Below are 16,803 nucleotides of genomic sequence, written 5' to 3' on the forward strand. Positions count from 1 at the left end.
TGTTTGTAGACTATTTGAGGCTAAGGGCCCATATTTACTAAGCGATGCTATTCCACAATGCGCATCCCAGCGCTGGAAGACCCCTTTACCGCCCATTGAAGTGAGCGAGCTGTAAGGTGTCTTCCGGAAAGATGGTTTATGCTATAGCGCCACTTAGTAGACATGGGCCGCGACGCTGCAGTAATAGTATGCAATGCAGATCATTAACAGCTACATATCTGATTTCCATCCCGAAGGTTTACGTGGAGCAATAGCATTTGCTCTGGCAATCCGGGACACCGATTCTCAACCCAAACAAATGATGTTCACCACAACGCTGCTGGTCGTGTTCTTCACGGTGTGGGTTTTCGGAGGGGGCACGACGCCAATGCTGACATGGCTCCAAATCCGGTGGGTAACTTTTACATTGGCTCATTTTCCATGGATTTCTGTTACAGTGGTTTTGGTTTTCTCTGGTCCCGATCCAATGTGCCGGGAAGTCGCTTCCCAGGTCCGGAGAAGAGATGGGTTCCGTTTAAACCAGTCCTCAAGGTTCACCAACAGGTCAGGTTTTCAGGATATCCCTGCTACAGCACAGGTGGCTCAATAAGTCCCTGCTTCAGCACAGGTGGCTCAATCAGAGCTACCTGTGCTGAAGCTGGGACATACTGAAAAACTGACCTGTTGGGTGGTCTTGAGGACTGGAGTTGAGCACCGTAGTACTAAGCATTGCAAATGTCATTTTTGGCATACAAGTGATGCACAGACATCTCAAACTTAATTGTGCATGTATGCGTCTGTGAACTCACCTTATTTTTCTCAGTGTGCACCTTAGGTGTCAAAAATGGTTCCAGCCCCCCCCCCCCCCCACCACCTCCCAAAAAAAGTAGTATGTGCGTCAACCATCCGCCATGTTGAACTTAACATATAAAAGAAAGGGGCGCAAGAAAAAAACAGAATCAATATAATGATAAGTCACTTTATGTATTCAATATTTAAAAAATGTGTTAACAGCACATGATATAACAAGGCTATTTGCAAAAACGGCACCTATCCCCCATAACCCCTTCCTTAAGATGACACCAATTACCTCGGCAGTTGAAACTATTGGAACCCCATGATGAAGTGTTTGTAGCACGAAACGCGTTCAGTGTCGGCGGTGACGTGTGAGGTCAGGCGCAGGACACAGCGGTGATTCCCACCGACCCCCTTCCCTTACACCGCAGCAGGCGTGCAGCTTGAGCTCCGCTGCTGGCCCAGGTGAATCTGTTACTGACGGACATCAGAGTCTCCAACCGGGATCGGTTTGGGGCAAATAGTTTCAACTGCTGAGGTAATTAGTTTCATGTTAAGGAAGGGGTTATGTGGGATAGGTGCCGTTTTTGTAAATAACCTTTAACACCCCATTTTTTAATATTGAATACATAAAGTGACTTATCATTATATTATATATCATTATATATTATCATTATATCATATTGATCCTGTTTTTTTCTTGCGCTCCTTTCTTTTATATGTTATGTGGTGTACTGGTCCCGTTGGATCGAGTGAGTGAGTGGGAGCAGCAGAATTAACCTACGCTTGGTGACTTGGTAAATTACCAGCCGCGCAGCCTCACCTGTATATTTGCCATGTTGAACTTTGCATATACCCTAAAAGGTCTGTTTAGGTTGGTAGCGCAGAACGAAGTCGCTATATATCAAGCAAAGGTTTATTTGCCGTGGCACGGATGGTTCTCTATTGCAGAACTTTCTGGGCAAACAAAGGTGGCAAAGATTGGAAGAAAAAAAAAACCACATTGGGGCTGTGTGCAGCGGCAATGAACGATACACAAACTTGTGCCATGAGCTCATTATACTTACATCTGCCAAGAAAAGCAAACACACCATATTGAACGGGAAGAAGGTAGACATTTACTAGGTAACGGCGGAGTGCCAAAAGAAAAGGCACAGGCGACATGGGGAGGGGGAGCGTGTAAAGATAACACGCACAAGAATACTGTACAAGCTATTGACTAAACGTTTTTGTTTGTTTTCAACTTCAGTAGAAACCTAATACAGTATATGGAAATAATTGACTCCACATTTAGACTATATTGGGGTTCTGCTTTGCATGAATATGACTAAAGAGTTTGGGCAGAAAATGCACAATAACTAAGTTTAGGAGAAAAAATAGTCATTGATGGTTAAAGCAGCAGTCCAAACTTTTTTTTATTATTATTTCCCCCTTTAATGTGTGTATCAATACAATCCAACCAATGATAATTAATTAGCTAACTTGCCGATCGATCGGCGAAGATTCAGCTCGGGGGTTCACTAAACGTCAGTCAGTGCAGCAGAGAGGACCAAAGATGCAACGTTCTGTGGGGAAGATCATGTGACCAGGCAGTCACTAGATACAATTGGTGTACTGCTGGAGAGAGAGCATGGCTCAAAAAGGGGTGTTTCAGAAGAGGAAGGGGATGTGACTGTGTAAATGGTTACTATAGAAACAAAAAAATGCTTGTTACATTATAATACATTAAAAGTGTAAGTCAGAGTTGTTGTTTTTTTAAAATGCTACAAGTATTTTCAAATAATACAGAACTGATTTATTTTAAAAAAAAATCACACATTTAGGATATTTCTTGGTCTACAACTTTAAATGGTGACTGCCACTCCTCTCCAAAATGGCAGCGTGGGCAGACGGGGAGCAGGAAAAGTACAAGATAGGAGAATGCTGGGCTTATAACGAGAAGCAGTGTACTAGGGGAAGGAGCTGTATATAAGCGTACATGCATGTCCTGTGAAGGGTCTCCCCCAAGCACGGATTGCCTTAGGAAACATGGTTCCCACATTAGCAAGTTACCCAGCCACAGTTACTTTAACAAGGGCAACAACTCCAGTGAAACTAGATCGCTCAACAGACTGGCTGCAAAAATATCCCAGGGTAGAATAGGTATCTTTCCTAGGAAAAAGGCTTTTAAGACCCCAATACTGAGTGAAATTCGAAGTAACAGCCGTCAACGCAACGTAAAATCTGCACACGTACAGATGTGGTCAGAGATGCTTTCCTCGCTGCCGGGGGAAAGCCCCCCGGGTACGTGACCGTTATGTCACCCGGGAAGCACGGGCTAATAACTGTGGGGGGACCGATATTGTTTTAACCTTCCCCAGAGCCACGGAATGTATCTTCCTGTGCCACGGCTCTGGGGATGGGAAGTCTGGCTACGTCTGTAGCAGGCAAGAAAATCTCCAAAGAAGTTAATACTAAGGGTAGCTCGGGAAACCATGCCAAAGACAGAAACAACAGGGATCTTTTGACACAGCCATTCAAAGAATCGGCTGCAAGGGAGCCCTTGGCAAAGCTAGACATAGAACAGGAGTGGCCAACTCTAGTCCTCTAGGGCCACCAACAGGTCGTGTATTGGGGATACCCCTGCTTCAGCACAGGTGGCTCAATCAGTGGCTCAGTTGAAGACTGAGCCACCTATGTTGAAGTCGGGATACCCTGAAAACCTGACCTGTCGGTGGCCCTTGAGTACTGGAGTTGGCCACTCCTGAAATAGAAGAAGCATTCAGACAGCTTCCACCAGACTAGAACGGGCAGGGGAAAGTCATTAGAGACCCCCCCCCCCCCCCTGTCCCATCTTATTCTGATTAAATTGACAAAGATTACAAATTACAGGAGAAACTCTATTTAATTTTAACTACCAATTTCACGGGTTCACTCTTAAATCAATAGCCTCATTAAGTCTTCACAATAAAGGTGATAACTGCTATCACTTTTATGGAAAAGAAGAGACATACTGTAGGTCGTTTTAACATAACAACGGTCTCAGGACAACATAACGATCTCACTTAGAGTTTCTTGCGCAGTAAAAGGCAGCACTGAAGTGGTTAATGCTTATACAGATGTAGCACGACTTGCTATCTTCAAAGCCGCGCTCACTTGAAGGACTAACGCTGCGCGATCAGGGCAGACACTGTCCCGGGCGTCGCTCACTTTCGCTTGTTCGTCCACGGCAGCGAGGACACGAAATCTGGTTACATCTGTAGTTAAGAAGAACAGTGAATTTGTAGTACGAGTGGGAAAATGCTAATGTTATATATTACTAAAATAAATAGAATGCTGGAACATTTAAGGAACTTATATATTAGAGCAAGGGTGCACAAACTTTTGGTGCTCCCCCCCCTTACTCCCCCCCCCCTGCTCTCCCCAAGTGCTCGCGCCGCCCCCCCCTTACCTTTGTGCCAACGTCAAATGACGCTGCGGGGACATGTTAATTAATGCATCTGGGGAGGGGGCGGCGTAGCTAGTCGGCTATCTAGATTTCAAATGCATCAGTGTTTCCGTAAGACTTGCACTGCAAAGTAATGTGCAGAAAGCTTGGCCGGCACAGTGACAGTGCTCAGCAGATTTCTTTGGCACTGACTACTGAGAAGTCCTTACTTATACACAGGCCAAAAAAATCAATGCTCCTCTCTGCCTTTAATTATTTTATAGGGAAATTCTAATGTGAACTATCAGTAAACCTCTTGTTAGGGCGCCAGCTGTACGGCTTTTCTTCTCTGGAGGATAAACCACTATTGTCAAAATGCAACAGCCGACTTTCTAACCGAGCGCGAAAATAACATGCAGTACTTTTAGTGGCCTAGAAACGACACCTTATACCACAGACTGTCCGTCTCCTTTCAGTTGTCATACATACTGTGCTGTATACAGTTATTGTCACGTGGGAATAAAGGCTTATTTTGCTCACACAGATCCACGTTGGTCTTGAGGTTTACGTAAACCGTGTTATAGATCGTTTGTGTTATAGATTTCTGTCGTTTTTGTTTTAGCGGTTTGCTCATTGGTGAAAGATGAAGTGTGTGGATACAGATACAGTACTTGTTACCAGGTCTTTAACAATGCAGAATGATTGGTATTGATCAGTATTGGTTATTGCAGTAATCCCCAAAGGGCCGACCTACTTCTCGCCACCCCCCATCATGCCATAACCCTTAGACATGGAAATAAATCACACACTACTACATACAATTCAGAGGTACATGGTTTATTAAGGAATACATTCCAATAATTAACAAAACTATATATATATATATATATATATATATATATATATATATATATATATATATATATATATACACATGCATACATACACACACACACCGTAATACCCAATAAACTACGAAGTTGCGGTGGCATGAGGTATAGACTCGAGGCCATACTTCCATACCAGTCCCTAACTTACAGGTCCGAATTAGCAAAACCATTAACCCACGACCACCCACAAACCTCTGGCAATGTCCCCCAGGCTTGCAGTGACAAAGAAAGTATACAAGTAATATTAATTTATATATATATATATTTAATTTAAAAAAAATATATATATATATATATATATATAGTTGTGTGCAAAACATTACAATAAACAGAACAATTTATAAGAATGGATTGATTTAATCATTATTTTCTTTTATACACAGGGAGGGAGAACGGGCAGTTGAGTGACAAGGTATAGCTGTCCAACATTGTGTGTATCCCAGATGATTATTATACCCTAAAACCCTCTAAAGCCCGCTCAAAACTGACCAATCATAGACCACAACTAAACCTTCCCTGCTACTTAGAGGACATGTACCTTACCCAGATACCCAACCCGCTGGAAACCCTATCTTCAGGCACTGGAGGTTCTAATGCCAGAGCAGTGACCACTCAGAGCTGCCTGGAGATGCATAATCCTTATTTCCTGTGTCATTTTTTAGTGATAAAAGATTTATTTACAGAGACCCGAAATCGTACTTCTGGTAAATGCTACGTTAACCATAAACGTAAAATCCTATTTGAGAGAGTTAATTAATCTCTGACACATTTTGAAAGGGGTATGACAAAAAACGAAATGTTCACGGGGTGCTCATTTGCATGTCACTACCCAGAATCCGTGTCTGCTGTGACATGACAGTGGAGTTAATCAAACGGGTGTTCTGGACCTGTGGAAGACGTGCAAACATACTTATGGGTATTTGATGCTTAATTAATCCTTTAAAATAATACAGCTAAGGAATTAAAACTTGAGAAAACACCTACTGTAGCATCATTAGGGTGACTCATACAGCTGCCATAGCAACATCATTTAAATGTAATATCAAGTACCAGGAAATCTGCATGATGCTGGATCTTAAAGAATATCTACTGATATGACATCTAAATCTGACTAAACTGGAGTTATTCATTAAATTGTGATTGTGCCGATCGGGGCACTATTGCACAGAAACTCCCATTTGATATAGTGTCAATAGGGACCGTCACAGTTTAATGAATAAACCCTTTGTTTTGTCTCCATATTCAGATCACACATTTTCAAATCAAATGACGATGTTGAACAAAGTTGTATAGTTTTTCATTGGAAGGAGGACAGTTTGTAATCTGGACCTCCAAAAGTCAGGGTTGACCTGGTTTTTACATGTTCCATTTAATTGTGAAGTATTCATTCCACTTGTCAATGTGTAATTGGTTTCGCAACAAAGTGACGCAGTCAATGTACTCATGGCTTGTCCTTTTGAGTGTTTGTTTCATTATATGAATAAGTGGAGCCCCCCTTTGGGGACTACTAAGTAATATAAGGGGTTAACGACCTTAATGGGTTAACCTGGTTGGATCACTCTGGTATTGCCCCTCCCCATCATGTGATGTAGGGTGTCTGGTGACCAGTGAAGTGACCATAAGGAGATAGAAGGGTATATATACTACTGCCCAATGTTCTAGAAGCAGGTTCGTTGGAGTTCTGACAGAGGGCCTCACCGTGTCTTATATGTTTAAGTGTATAGATATGTATTTTAACAGTGTCCTCTGTACCTGTTTATTGTTTTCAGTTAATGAACGTGCCCTATCTAGTTAGCGCTTATAGTAATGACTAGTAAAGATTGTTCTCATGCGGGAAGGGGAGTGAGCATGTGCTTAGCTGGAGCTCAGAGCAGTAGCTCAGGAGCTTAATTGGATCGGCCCCACCAGAAGGTCCTTAGCAAACTCCTGATCCAATATGCATGGACGAGGTATGCAGTACACAGTAGTGATCCCAGAAAGAGTGTATTCCCAGTAAGGACCAACCTGAGATGGGACATTTTACGCTATGCAGGAGATTTCCAATCAAATTATTACTAAGGGAAATAAGCATAAGTACCTCTCAGCATAGGAGTTAGAGCTACCAGGGGTAGAAGCAGAGAGTAACTTTATGATTTGCCACCAGTTAATATGTCTAACGTGAAGAATGTCTTATGTGGAGAGCCTTTTAAATTGTTGTGAATAAAGCTCTTTTTGTACTTGACATGTTCTTGGCATCCATCCTTATTCTATCTGCATATCCCAGCAAGCACCGACCCAGCACCCTGAGCAGGTGCGAGAGACTGAGCATTGCCACGTATACACTGTATAGTTCAACTCGATGTAAACTTCATACATAAGGGTTACATAAGATTAATAGCTCCCACACTAAAACCCTACAGCAGTGGTTTCCAACCTTTTTTGGTTAAGAAACCCTGTAATTATGTTGTGGGATTCTCTCTAATAACACATCTGTGATCAGATGCATTGTAAGGAACCCCAACCCTCTCTAATAGCGTGTCTGAGATCAGATGCATTGTAAGGAACCCCAACCCTCTCTAATAACACATCTGTGATCAGATGCATTGTAAGGAACCCCAACCCTCTCTAATAGCGTGTCTGAGATCAGATGCATTGTAAATTCTTCTGTATTTGTTACAATTTTCAAATGACCTGAGAATTACAGGGAACCCTTTAGGGGTGCTAGGGAACCCTCGTTAAAAAACACTGATCTACAGTCTCATTCAAAAAGCACTATGGCAGCTTCCACAACACGAACAATATTTGTTGCTAGTTAAGGAATCTTCCCAATATGAGATAATAACGCTGCTGTTATTTTAAGTTCAGTGACTCATGATAGATTAGACTGTGTCTTGGTTGGTCATCCCGAATTATGGGTCATCCCAAAATTGCAGGAACATTTCTCTCTCGCGCTGAAGGAACCAACTACACATTGGAAAGCACCGTAGGCAGGAAAAGGGACAAGAGCTGGGATATCCCAGAGCCAATGTCATAGAGCGGCCAAACCCCTTAGTCAGACCCAATTTCCATGATTGGCCACGCCCCATCATCTTATCTCCCTAGGTACATAGGGCCCATTGAACCCTTCACCCCATCCTGCCCCTCCCCCCAATCAACTACTTGTCATCCCTAAACTCCACCCTCCGCTCATTTACCTGGAGCCTGGGTCAAGACTTTGGTCGTAGCGCAAGTGGCAAGCTGTGAGCGGGACGTAGAGACGAGACCACAAGTATTCTAAAGTTTGCCTTAAACTAGCCCGGTTACATTCTGAGTACGTGCTGGGTGTAACCTGGCTAGTTTAAGGCATTTCTGCATTGACTAATGACCCATCGGATTAACACAGCAGGGGTCCCTGGCAGTCCCATTCCGTTTGAATGGGACTGCCAGGGACCCCCGCTGTTAATCTGATGGGCCATTAATCAATGCAGAAACGCTGGGTCTAGTTTAAGGCATGTACCCGGCATGTACCTGGGTCTTTTTGGCGATTGCCACTGGTTTGTGTTAGAATAACCGTGGGCACTACAGTACTATAGGAGTTAAACATCTGTTGTGTAATTTGACAATGAGGCTGGTGATTAGCAGGGGAAAGAGAATGTGATTTCAATTTCTAACAACAACAAATATGTGAACGCCGTGCAAGTGGCACTGCCGCTCTCGTTTGGTTACGTGATATTGGTCCTTATTTGCCTTCGTTAATTCGAAGCGTTTGTCGCTGCCCTGAGAGATCCTCTAAAATAAATGGCCATCTGATATGTGCTTTCAGCCTTTCTTGGCTCCAGACCCGCCGTGACCTTTAAAGCCCTTGTTACGGAAATCTAAAAAGGGATTACTGACATCCACTTATTTGTGTGACCTTGTCAGACCATGAGCAAGTTTCCAGGCACTAGCATGGAAAACAAAATCCCAGCTAAACCATGTCTCCCGCGCGGTAACCAACCAGGGGGAAAATTAATTAAAAGACAGCCGATCCGCACTGAAAGTCATGGAGCATCCAATCTTGCCATTTTCTCTAACCTTGTATAGAGGGAATTGATAAAAGTTTTGCTTCAGTGAAAAATGCCATTGTTTTTTTTTTAATCCAACAAAGAATCAGGTTACATAGGGGTGTGGGCTTGTCTACAGGGCCGCAGACAGATTTCACGGGGCCCAGGACTATACTTCTGACCGACCCCCCCCCACCATCAGCAGCGTTGTGAGTCCCATTTCAAAACTCGCGACCCCCCCCCTATTTCGCACCTCGCGAGCCCCCTCTATTTCTCTTCCTCTTCCCATGTATTTCTCTCCCCTCCGTCTCACCTCTCACTCTCCCTGCTTCCATCAATTACCCCACTCTCACTCAATCCCTGCCCCCCCGCCTCACATGTATTTCTCTCCCCTGCGTCCCACTCTTACTCCCTCACTCACACCCTCTCTCCTATCTCTCCCCCCCTTGGTCAATGACCCCACTCTCACTCAATCCCCCTCACCCTCACACAATTCCCCCCACAAAATATATACCAAAAAACCCCACCCCCAATGCAAAAAACTTCCCACCCCCAAATACATATAAATCCCCACCCCCTCAAATATATACAACCCCCACACTTCCCCAAATATATACAAACCCCCTAAATACATACAAAAAAACCCACCTCCCCAATACATTTGAAACCCCCAAAACATATAAGCCCCCCAATACATATAAAAATATATATAGAAACCCCTCATAAATACAAAAAAAATACATATATATATATAACCCACCCAAATACATATAAACCCCCCCAAATACATATACAACCCCAACACATATTAAAAAAAACAATGCATATAAAGAACCCCAATGCATATAAAAAAGACTCCAATACATATTAAAAAAATATATAAGTGTAGCGGGGTACCCCCTGGCTACTATTCTAACCAATGGGCTGGCAATAAACCCTGGTATTCACAGGCTTGTCAGTAGTTGATATGGGGTTTTCCCCTTCACCTTTGGTACTGCACTTGAGTGACAACAGGGGGTGGTACATCCTGTTGTAGCTTTGACAACGGGGTGCCCGTCTTCTGGCTGTACTTAAGGGCCGCACCACCCTAAATTTGGAGGTTGTTCCTTCCTTCTGAGGAAGGCAGGTCACACGCCTGGGAGCCTGAGATTGGGGCCTACCCATGTGCTCTTCCCTACGGGGAGGAGTGTGCGAGATTATACCTCTGCCCCCACTAGGGAGGTGGGGAAGAGTTAGGACGGCTGCGGGTGCCCTTGCCCTGTAGTGAGGAGAGATAGAGAGAGGAAGAACCAGAGCCAAAGACCGCACCAGATTCAAAGGAACAACTCAAGTTGCTTTTAGTGGAAGGGTTTTCCTTTGATAAATATGGCGCTTTCTTTCTCTAAAATATTAATGAAACATTTGCAGTCGAGAGACTTTACTGAATAACCCCCTATATGTGTTAACTTGCTTTCAAAGCTTGCTTACACTAAGATACATGCAGATCATGATTGTATGTATTCCAGAACTGTACAGACTGCTTCGCTTGTCTTTTTTTAATCTTACAAAATATTGTCATTTATGTTTGGAAACGGAGGCTCCAATAGTCAGGGGTCGACAAATGCACTCGCCCGATCGCCATGGGCGTGTGCATTTTGGCCGCTGTCGACTGCTCAACTGCGGCGGCGTCTACTGGTCTTCTCCGTCGTCTTCTGCAAATTCATCTTTTCCCCTTGCAGTTCCAGTTAAAATGACCACGCGGCGTCAAATTACGCCGCTTTAACCATGACATGTCGTGACGTCAAACAGGCACACTACATAACGAACAAAGAAACACAAAAATCATAATTTATTGAAAAAAGTGTCACAAAAAAAGGAAAGGTTCCAGATTCAGGAGCATGCACAAGTAGTTGTAGTAATATTGCTTAAAAGTCCACTTAACTCACATTAACGCACTTTCAGGTGCAGAGGGGGGCTTAGGTCTGTCGCCCCCTTAATACGTTGGCATGCCCAGTTGTACTATAACTACATGGCACATTGCAGTGACCACCTACAACTCATCTGATGAATGGTTCTTGCAACCCAAAGTGTTACGGGACTATTACGCTTGCCAATGAAATAAGGGGTAATAGACCTATCCTCCTCTCCCCTTTGCACTTAAAGGTGTGAGGTAACGTAATAGCATTACTACGACTGTACTTGTACACGCGCATAAATCTGGAACTTTCCCGGTTTTTGGTGGCATCTGTTTTTTTTTTAATACATTGTGAGTTTTGAACGATATTTATGTAAATTGTCTACTTTCTATCTCATTAAAGCTCTCTCCTCCCAATGGAAGTCAGTGGATGGAGATGATTTCTCGCTTATTTTCCTAAATGATCTTAAGAAAGAAGAGCTTTGTGGCTGATGGGCACGGCAGTGCTACATGGATATACACTCTCCTATTACTAGAGATGGGAGGACTGAATCCGATCCAGAGGATTTTCCTCAGGCTTTTCAGACCCAATCCGATCCGCACACTAAAATCCGAGTTCGGATTTCATAATATTTAGTCCGCGCGGATTCTTCAAAATCCGCCAATTTCAGGTTCACGGATTTTAAAGAATCTGTCGACGGATTCAACTTAAATCCAATTGTGGAACAGCACGATGGTTTCAACTTGGGGCTGCACTACTATTTATCTATTTCTATACTCCACCCATAATAAATCGGCTTACGGATTCTGATTATCTTTGCGGTTTCGGATTCTGAATCCGTGTGACGTATTTGCAGTAATCAGAAAATTGGGGGACGGGACGAATCTGCCTTTTTAGACTAATTCGCCGCATTCCACAGTTGAAAGGAACTGGACAATCCATGGCGGATTCGAATTCTGGCCAGCGTTTTGCACATCTCTGCTCTTATCCCCAACTTGGCTTTATTGTCATTGAATATTGTTGTCCAGTTCTGGATCGTCTGGCTTTTCATCTAACACAGACATGCAAGAGCAATGTAAACCACTTGCCTTTGGATTACAGCCTAAAAACAAGGGCTGAATCATTACCAAGACTAAGAACCAATAGAGCAAGAACGATTTAAGAGATTGGGAGGAAGTTTGAGCACTTATGTGAGGCCCACACTAATTTGCAATCAATGTTTTTCATTATACTGTGACTCAAGCTTTTTCAGTTTTTAGACAAATCAGTACATGGATAACAACTAGAAAGATGAAAGGTAAAAGCTCAACCAAGAATGAACCATTCAGCTGAATGCATCTTTTAGTTATTAAGCATATCCCCCCCGCCCAAAAAAGACTTTATATACTGTGTACTGTATATGTGTGTGTGTGTATATATATCAACCCCATAATAAGTAAAATCAACCCCACACTGATGAGACCCATCAAGGTCGAAACAGCTGTCTGTGGGTGGTTTTCTGGGTATGCACCTTAACCCTGGCTGTGCCCAAAGCTGTGACCATGCAGCAAGCTTAAGCCTATAGGGAACCATGTTAAAAATGGTTATTGAGGCAAAAAGTGACACTGTGTGCTCATTTGCATGTCATTTCCCAGAATCCCTTGCTGCAGTGGAAGTGCTGTATGCTGGGTGATAATGGGGAAAGGCGGGGTTGCAGACCTGCCTAAGACATGCAGATGAGCATACAGCTATATTTGCATATTTGCTTTCCTGTGGAGGGTTTTTGTCACTTTTTTTACTCACCATAACTTAACTCAGTATTATGGTTTAGCCTATCCCATAGCCTCTCTTGCTTTCCCAGTAAAATCAACCCCACACTGATGAGACCCATCAAGGTCGAAACAGCTGTCTGTGGGTGGTTTTCTGGGTATGCACCTTAACCCTGGCTGTGCTCAAAGCTGTGACCATGCAGCAAGCTTAAGCCTATAGGGAACCATGTTAAAAATGGTTATTGAGGCAAAAAGTGACACTGTGTGCTCATTTGCATGTCATTTCCCAGAATCCCTTGCTGCAGTGGAAGTGCTGTATGCTGGGTGATAATGGGGAAAGGCGGGGTTGCAGACCTGCCTAAGACATGCAGATGAGCATACAGCTATATTTGCATATATATATATATATTTATATATATATATAAAGGAAGTTAATCAACTTGGCAAACTTGCACATTATATATTATATTATATATATAAGATATATAATGTGCAAGTTTGCCAAGTTGATTAACTTCCTTTATTTTTTTTTCACTGGCTTTGAGGTTTAGTGAGAGATGTTTTAGAAAAGTGAGTTCTGTCTATCTTGCATGCCAGCTCCTTAGAAAGCTCTCAGTTCTAACCATTTCTTTTTTTTCACAACACGTTTTCCTAGAAACAAATCTGTAATAAATTGAACGGTTCACTTATCACCGGAACAAAACTTGCAGCTGTGAACCTTCTAGTAATGAAAGGATTGGGGAAAAACAGCAATTCTGCTTTGGGCTTTCTATGTTTCTTGAAACAATTATATAGCACTAGCTGAGAGACCCGGCGTTGCCCGGGATGTAATGTTCCCGTTCCTCTCTCTCCTCCCCCCTCTCTCTGTTTGTCCCCCATTCACATCAATCCAGTCCCCCCCCTCCCTCCCTCCTTTACAGCTTCATGTAGCGTGTGTGCGTCAGTCAATGTGTGTTTGCTCGCGCGTCAGTGAGTCTGAGGCAGAAACACAAACACACACAGACTGACTGACGCACACAGTCAGTGTGTGCCTCAGTCAGTGTGTGCGTGCGTCAGTCAGGCTTTGTGTGCGCGTCAGTCAGTGTGTGCGTGCGTGCGTCAAAGGGAGGGGGGGGCGTCAAAGGGAGGGGGGGGCGCCTCAAAGGCATGGATTCCTCCCCCTGCATTTCCTGCAGTGGACAGGAGGGGGGGGGCAGTGGACAGGAGGGGGGGGGGCAGTGGACAGGAGGGGGGGGGGCAGTGGACAGGAGGGGGGGGGCAGTGGACAGGAGGGGGGGGCAGTGGACAGGAGGGAGGGGGCAGTGGACAGGAGGGAGGGGGCAGTGGACAGGAGGGAGGGGGCAGTGGACAGGAGGGGGGGGCAGTGGACAGGAGGGGGGGGGGCAGTGGACAGGAGGGGGGGGGGCAGTGGACAGGAGGGGGGGGGCAGTGGACAGGAGGGGGGGGGCAGTGGACAGGAGGGGGGGGCAGTGGACAGGAGGGGGGGGGGCAGTGGACAGGAGGGGGGGGGCAGTGGACAGGAGGGGGGGGGCAGTGGACAGGAGGGGGGGGGCAGTGGACAGGAGGGGGGGGGCAGTGGACAGGAGGGGGGGGGGCAGTGGACAGGAGGGGGGGGCAGTGGACAGGAGGGGGGGGCAGTGGACAGGAGGGGGGGGCAGTGGACAGGAGGGGGGGGCAGTGGACAGGAGGGGGGGGGCAGTGGACAGGAGGGGGGGGGCAGTGGACAGGAGGGGGGGCAGTGGACAGGAGGGGGGGGCAGTGGACAGGAGAGGGGGCAGTGGACAGGAGGGGGGGGGCAGTGGACAGGAGGGGGGACAGGAGGGGGGACAGGAGGGGGGACGCAGTGGACAGGAGGGGGGGGCAGTGGACAGGAGGGGGGGGCAGTGGACAGGAGGGGGGGGCAGTGGATAGGAGGGGGGGGCAGTGGACAGTGACACACACACACACACACACACACACACACACACACACACACACACACACACACACACACACACACACACCTCAGTTGATGCGCCCTTTCTCAGTTCCGTTTGGCGCCGGAGGTGGGGAGCGACACCTACCTGTACTTCCGGGCGCCGCCACCGTCTGACTCGGCGCCGCGAGGGAGGAAGGGGGTCCGCCATCTTACGCGCCGCGTGGCAGCTGCGGGAAGCGAGGTGATTTGGAGCGGGGAGGGGTGATTTGGAGCGGGGAGAGGTGATTTGGAGCGGGGAGAGGTGATTTGGAGCGGGGAGAGGTGATTTGGAGCGGGGAGAGGTGATGCCGCTGGGGAGGGGGAAGAGGTGATGCCGCTGGGGAGCGGGGAGAGGTGATGCCGCTGGGGAGGGGGGAGAGGTGATGCCGCTGGGGAGGGGGGAGAGGTGATGCCGCTGGGGAGGGGGAAGAGGTGATGCCGCTGGGGAGGGGGAAGAGGTGATGCCGCTGGGGAGGGGGAAGAGGTGATGCCGCTGGGGAGGGGGAAGAGGTGATGCCGCTGGGGAGGGGGAAGAGGTGATGCCGCTGGGGAGGGGGAAGAGGTGATGCCGCTGGGGAGGGGGAAGAGGTGATGCCGCTGGGGAGGGGGAAGAGGTGATGCCGCTGGGGAGGGGGAAGAGGTGATGCCGCTGGGGAGGGGGAAGAGGTGATGCCGCTGGGGAGGGGGAAGAGGTGATGCCGCTGGGGAGGGGGAAGAGGTGATGCCGCTGGGGAGGGGGAAGAGGTGATGCCGCTGGGGAGGGGGAAGAGGTGATGCCGCTGGGGAGGGGGAAGAGGTGATGCCGCTGGGGAGGGGGAAGAGGTGATGCCGCTGGGGAGGGGGAAGAGGTGATGCCGCTGGGGAGGGGGAAAAGGTGATTTGGAGAGGGGAGAGAGGTGTGTGTGTGTGTGTGTGTGTGTGTGTGTGTGTGTGTGTGTGTGTGTGTGTGTGTGTGTGTGTGTGTTAGTTATTTTTTTGGACCTTTGGCCCGTCACTCCGCCTCAGGCCAATGAGAGGTGTGGGGGGCGGGCCAAGGGGGTGGTGTGAGTGTGTGAGGCCAATGAGAGGTGTGCGGGGGCGGGCGGGCCAAGGGACCAATGAGATTGCCGCTAGGGACACCGGACATCCAGCAGGCAGGCATGCATGCATGCAGGCAGGCAGGCAGGCAAACAAACATACAGTGCTTTCACTAATATAGTATAAGATGTGTTTCCAGTTCATGACATATTCCTTTTATGTTAGTCCTTATTCAACATTGTGTTATCGTTTTTGGAGATATTTTTAGTGCAGGGGTAGCCAACTCCTGTGTTCAAGAGCTAGCCGTTGATTGAGCCACCTGTGCTGAAGCAGGGATATCCTGAAACCCTGACCTGTCGGTGGTTCTTGAGGACTGGAGTTGGCCAGTCCTGTTTTAGAGCGTTAGAGAAAAATACAGTCACCATACTCAAAAAATCACTTGGCATCTAAATGCTCTCTCTATGATAGATTGGAAACCTACTGGGAAATGGGACCCTCAGATGTCTTCCTATGGAAAAGAAAGGTTGCTGTTTTTTACACAGAGAGGATTCAGTATCCAGAGTTTTAGCGGGCTCTATCTCCACCGCACACCATTGAAATAATCTGAGTCAAGAAACCTAGCATGTAAAAGTAACAAAACCAGCATCCTTTTTTGGAGAACTTGCATTTTCATAGTACTGCTCCCCCAATTAAAATCTATAGGCAAACACAATGTATAATCTCTAACAAGCCATTAGTGGTCTCTCCACCAACACCAATGTGTTTCTCTTCTCTTGATTTACAAGGAGTAGGTACGGTTTCTAACTACACAATCGTGTCATTGCTACTCATTTGAAGCAAAGAAGGGTGGGTCGCCGTGTTGGTCCTTCCATGTAGTAACACAGGAGGGAGAGGAGGAGGGGGTATTATACCTTTTATTGGACCAACAAGTAGTTGAAATGTTCCAAGCTTTCCAACCTCCTCAGGGTCCTTCATCGGCTATGGCAGAAATACAGAAACACAATGGGCCTTATGCAGAGAGCATAGAATTTTAAAATTGGCGAATTTCATAAAAAGTAGCTTTTTTGGAGAGTTTTATTCTCCATATGCAGAAAAGTGCGAATTCTGCTATGTTT

General features: G+C 46.2%; 1 protein-coding gene across 1 annotated transcript in view; it reads left to right on the forward strand.

Annotated features, from left to right (window-relative positions):
- LOC142465799 (sodium/hydrogen exchanger 9-like) overlaps positions 1–16,803 on the forward strand; it is a 429,942-nt gene that overhangs the window by 225,167 nt on the left and 187,972 nt on the right. The window contains exon 8 of the mRNA XM_075570088.1: positions 237–390. Coding sequence (XP_075426203.1) covers positions 237–390 — 154 coding nt within the window. The remainder of the gene's footprint in view (positions 1–236; positions 391–16,803) is intronic.

Source organism: Ascaphus truei, chromosome 14 (genome assembly GCF_040206685.1).
Source record: "Ascaphus truei isolate aAscTru1 chromosome 14, aAscTru1.hap1, whole genome shotgun sequence".
Classification (NCBI taxonomy): Eukaryota; Metazoa; Chordata; class Amphibia; order Anura; family Ascaphidae; genus Ascaphus; species Ascaphus truei.